Source organism: Chinchilla lanigera, unplaced genomic scaffold (genome assembly GCF_000276665.1).
Source record: "Chinchilla lanigera isolate Chin_1 unplaced genomic scaffold, ChiLan1.0 scaffold00006, whole genome shotgun sequence".
In the NCBI taxonomy this organism is placed as follows: domain Eukaryota; kingdom Metazoa; phylum Chordata; class Mammalia; order Rodentia; family Chinchillidae; genus Chinchilla; species Chinchilla lanigera.
In genome coordinates this window covers 36106156-36111474 of record NW_004955407.1, presented here as the reverse complement: position 1 = coordinate 36111474, position 5319 = coordinate 36106156, and the positions used below count along the sequence as shown (strand labels likewise).

The 5319-nt window shown below is 50.5% G+C and overlaps 1 protein-coding gene and 1 long non-coding RNA gene across 2 annotated transcripts in view; one reads left to right on the top strand and one right to left on the bottom strand.

Moving 5' to 3' along the window:
- Positions 1-2666: 2666 nt before the first annotated feature.
- Ripply3 (ripply transcriptional repressor 3) overlaps positions 2667-5319 on the bottom strand; it is a gene marked incomplete at its 5' end in the record, with an annotated part of 7603 nt that continues 4950 nt past the window's right edge. Inside the window, 1 exon segment of the mRNA XM_013504657.1 lies at positions 2667-3399. Within this exon segment, the coding sequence (XP_013360111.1) occupies positions 3102-3399 (298 nt within the window).
- The window catches only part of LOC106146687, a 4529-nt gene continuing 4130 nt past the window's right edge, over positions 4921-5319 (top strand). The window contains exon 1 of the long non-coding RNA XR_001231240.1: positions 4921-5147. This is a non-coding gene — a long non-coding RNA (uncharacterized LOC106146687). The remainder of the gene's footprint in view (positions 5148-5319) is intronic.

Sequence of the window (5319 nt, the reverse complement as noted above, 5' to 3'; positions counted from 1 at the left end):
GCCCTGAGTTCAAAGCCAGTCTAGGCCACATGGTGTGTTTTAAGGCCAGCCTGAAGTACAGACTGACACCCTGTCTCAAAAAAACAAAGAAGTCAAACAATGTAGAGCAAGCAGTGATGCCTCAGGGCTTGGAAGGGGTGTGTGTGTGTGTGTGTGTTTGTGTGTGTGTGTGTGTGTGTGTGTGTATTTTATTTATTTATTTATTTATTTATTTATTTATTTATTTTTGGTCTTTTTGAGACAGGCTCTCACTATACAGTTCAAGCTGGCCTTGAGCTCACTTTGTAGCCCAGATGGGTCTCAAACTCTCAACGATCCTCCTGCCTCAGCCTCCCGAGTGCTGGGATTACAGGCATGTGCCACCACGCCTGGCCCATTTATTTTATTATTTTATCTTATTTTATTTTTGGGGGGTGGGTATAAAGAGAGATTAGGTTTGATTGGTGCGTGTGTTGAAGTACCACACTGAATCCTGTCAAAACGTACAATTTATACATGTTGATGATACATGATAAAATGTAAGTGTGGAGCTCGAAGGTTTGGGGTTTCATCCCATTCACGCATGGAGTCACAGGACCCAGGACAGTCCTGGGGGTCCCAAGCTCACTGGTCACGTGACACATGAGTCCAACACACAGCACGTGGGCCTGCACGTGAAAAGTCTGGTTTTCAGTATTTGCACTAAACTGACCGAATTCTGTGATGAGAGGAAAACCCACCATGCAGCGCATGTTAAATCCTGGCGCCCAGTGGGACCAGAACACAGGCTGCCTTTGGCTTCTTTGGGGTAAACTGGCAACAGCGCCAGATATCCCCCCCGTAGTACAGCTGCCTAAGAAAAACAAAGCCGGCTCTGATCGTGTGACTTTCCTCTCACTGGTCACATGAAGGACTAAGGGGAAGACTCCAAAACTTCTCTGCAAAAACCCTGCAATAGGAGGTCAAGTCTTTTCTGAAATAAACTCAGGTGTAAATGTCCTGAAGTTTGGGGAAAAAAAGATATTTTGTGGGGGCGTTGAGACATTGTCTCACTATATAGTCCAGGCTGTCCCGAGCTCACAGCAATCCTCCTGCCTCAGCCTCCTGAGTGCCAGGGATTACAAGCCTGGGCCACCATGTCTGGCTCAAATTTGTTTTTAAGACAAAATTGAGAAAAATCCATTGTACCCAAAAGGGGGGAGAACTTAAATATTTTATTGGTTGGACAGTAAAAAACAACTGACTCCATCCCTTGTAGACAGAGGAAGGTGAGAGAGGAGGCTGACATCTACTTTGCAGTGCATACCATTTCTGTTGCTTAGATTGTTAAAATACTTCATCTATAACTCCTAACTTTAAAACATCGATGGGTTATTTGGACAGTGAGATTATGGGCCATTTTCTTTTTTATACTTCATCTTCTTTTTTTTGTCCTTTTGAGATAGGGTCTCACTATGTAGTTCAGGCTGGCCTTGAGCTCACTTGTAGCCTAGGCTGGCCTCAATCTCCCAACAATCCTCCTGCCTCAGCCTCCTGAGTGTTGGAATTATAGGCTTGTGCCACCTCACCCAGCTATACTTCATCTTCTGCATTCTTAAAAATAATGAACATAATTTTAAAAGACTTAAGTAAATTTTTTTGTTTGTTTCTTTGAGGCAGGGTCTCCGGGGCTGGGGATTCAGCTCAGCGGCACAGCACCTGCCTGGCAAGTGCAAGGTCATGAGTTCGATTCCTGGTGTGGGGGGGAACTACCACACCCAGCTAAGAATGTTTTAAAAAGATGATTATCAATGGGGTGTGATAGCACATACCTGTAATCCCAGCACTGGGGAGGCTGAGGCAGGAGGATCACTGCAAATTCAAAACCAGCCTCATCTACAGTGAGTTCAAAGACAGCCTGAACTGCATAGTGAAACCCTGTCTCAAAAAAAACAACAAAAGAGCTGGGCATGGTAGTGCATGCCTGTAATCCCAACACTCAGGAGGTTGAGGCAGGAAGGCTAAGGCAGGAGGATCATTGCAAGTTCAAGACCAGCCTGGGCTACAAAGTGAGCTCAAAGCCAGCCTGAACTGCATAACGAGACCCTGTTTCAAAAAGACAAAACAACAACAATTAAAAGTGCTTATTAGATGTTCTTTTAAAATACGTTTCAAGTAGAAATTATATAATGTACAACATGTAGGAAGACAGCTACATGTAAGATAATTGGGTCAAAAACCAAGAGGAATATATTCATTTGGTCCAAATGTAAAAAACTCAAAAATACATTGGATACTTTGTTTTGTTTCTTTTGAGACAAAGTCTTGTATGTAACCCAGGCTGGCCTCAGGCTCACAGCGGTCTTCCTGCCTCAGCCTTCCCAGTGCTGGGATTACAGGCCTGAGCCACAGTGCCTGGCTACGTCAGATACTTTCACTGAAAACAGTGTCATTCTGGTCAAGTAAGAAGCCCAAGAGTGTACCAAGACTTAAGCTTCTGTGACTTATATATTTGTACACACGGCCTTTTTATAATTACCACATGGATTTTTTTTTCCCAGAAAAAAATCCAAAGAAATCCATACTTGTTATTCTTAAGAAAATCAGGGCCAGGGATATAGCTCGGTGGCACAGCGCCTTTCTGCAAGTGCAAGGTCCTGGGTTTGATTTCCGGTAACAAAAAAAGAAAAATCATTCACTGTTTTGACTTTTAAATTTTTTTTATGAGTAAATATTTTCCCCAGAACGTTACAAAGCAACCAAATGAGCCCTTGGAGAATGGATTAAAATCGGGCTTTGATACCTAAGTTACTTTTGCAGAGGCAGAAGGAGGGGAAGAGCCAGCGAGGGATGAAGTGAGCGGCAGGCTGGGTCGCTGACCTAGGTGGGAGCCCGGTGTGGTCTCAGCCGGTGACCACGCGGGATGGCCTTTCTCCATGACGGCCGGTGTTGACACAAACCTCCCCGTGCCCCTCGCTGGCTCAGGAAAAGTCACAAGAGAAGAAGAAGGAAAAGCCGAGTCCTGGCCACAGGCAGCAGCAGAGCAGCGGCAGCTCAGGCGGCCTGGCCTCTGATGACCAGAGGACACCAGCTGTCAGCAGGCCGTGGCAGGGTTCCGGCGGGGCTGGCTCGAGAGACCCGGGTCATCTGGACCAGGAGTAAGCGCCGGCCCCTGGAGAGGCCCCGAGGGGCAGCCGCCCCTTCCTCTGCTGGGCGCTGCAGCCAGGCTCTGCCGCGCCCGCCTGGGCCTTGGGCTCCTGGCGCTGCAGTTCCGGGGGCCTGGCTTCCTCCCCGCGCTCCTCTTCATCGGCCTCGGACCCGGACTCGGACTCGGAGTCGTCGTTGTAGAAGTGAATGGTGGCCTGCACGGGGAAGCTGGCCAGCACGTCCTCCCCGGAGCCCTGCAGGTACTCTTCGCGCTTCGACATGGGTAAGTAGAGTCTGAGAGCAGCAAAACAAGCATGCCGTTAACCAACAGGAAAGTAACTCTGCTAACGCGCCCTTTCCCCCCGCGCAGCGCGCACCCCAGGCCCCCTGCCTGGTGTTCCCTACCCACGCGGCGGCACAGGCTCCGGGATACAGAGCCAGCAGTAAGTGCCAGGCCAGGCCAGAAACGGGGGAGGCTTGGATGAGCGGACCCACGTAGAGCCACCAGGAAGGAGGGTGGCTCACGGGGGACTGGCCACCGGCAACGCTGAGCTCTGGTCAGTGCAGCACGGAGGTCCTCCTGGAGGACGGAGGAACCATTTCAGTGAGGCCTCGTGCCACCCCCGGTGCCACAAACGACTCCAACCTCTGGCCCAGAGAAGCAGCTAACTGCCTCGGCTGTCACCACAGATCAGCGGCAGGAGTGCGCCCTGGCTCTGCCAGGAGAGCGAAGGTGACCTAGCTGGACAGAGAGAGAATCGAGTGTAGACAGGTTGGGACCCTCCCTAAATCCCAGGTTGTGCGGAATTTGGGACTCCAGTTATAGAAGGGAAAGTATTTAAAACATCTCCCCCATAGCTGACGCCCGTAATCCCAGCGCTCTGGGAGGCTGGGGCAGGAGGATTGCAAATTCAAACCCTAGGGGCAATTTAGCGATTTAGCAAGACCCTGCCTCAGAATACAAATTAAAAGCCGGGCTGGGGATGTGGGTGTGGGAAACGGCGGTGAGTCAGCGCCCAGTGCGGCAGAATCCCCCCCATCTCCTCTCCTTCTGCGTCTCACTGCTCCCTGCGCTACCCCTCCTTCTAGATAGAAAAGGGACAGAGAAGATTCCCTGCTATAAACACGATAATTTTTACTTCTACGGGTTCCAATAGACCAGTGCTGCTGAACCCCAGGGCACATTTGAAAATGTCTGGAGACAGTTTTGGTTATCATAGCCCAGGCGAAGCTATGGCATTTAGGTGGCATTTGATGGGCAGAGGCCAGCACTGCTGCTAACCACCCACAGTGCCCAGAACGTGCTCACCGCACGCTTATCCAGCCTGAGCCGGTTAGCAGCGCCCAGGCTCAGAAAGTGCAAGAGCATGTGCGTGGTTGGTGCGCGGAAGACAGGCATCGACGCGGAGGTTAATTTTTGGTCATGGTAAAAATCTGGTGCTTTCTCCGAAATACTTGCAGGTGAATTCGGAAGCTGTCTGGGATTTGCGCGAACCACAAAAAGAGTTGGGGAGATTAGGACAATGCGGATAATGACTAATGAGGTCCGGGACCGGTATGTGGGGGGAAATCACTACAATATTCAGCCCACTTGAGTGTATGTTGGGAATTTTCTGTAATAAAGATGGAGAATGAAACGGTCTATCTGGTCCGCAATGCAGTCAGTCACACGCTGCAGCTCCTGCCGCGTCACTCGCAGCATCCAGCCAATCAAAAACCCGGGAGCCTCCGCAGTAGGGGTGGGGCTGAAGTAGTTGGTGGCTCGCCCTGCGCAGGATCGCTGGGCGATAAAGATGCAGATGCCGGCCCCAGGGAGCCACCCAGGCATCTGGGGTTTTAAAAGCTTCCCCCAGCGTTGAAAACCAGAAGGGTCCCTTAGAAAGCTTTCCTCTTCTCAAAGCCGCCTGGGGCACTCGGTTTCATCTCTGGAGATGACACTCGTAGGGTTCTGTGACGTTTGCCACAGGCCGCCGAGGCTCCATTCATTTCGGTGGGGAAAATGAGAGATAGAGACAGACCGAGAGCATGAGAGACAGGCACAGGTACGCAATTCAGGAACACGCCAGGGCGTGGTGGGGCACATCTGTAATCCCAGAACTCAGGAGGCCGAGGCAGGAGGATCCTTGCGAGTTCAAGACCAGCCTGGGCTACAAAGTGAGCTCAAGACCAGCCTGAACTGCACAGCAAGACCCTCTCTCAAAAAGACAAAAAAAA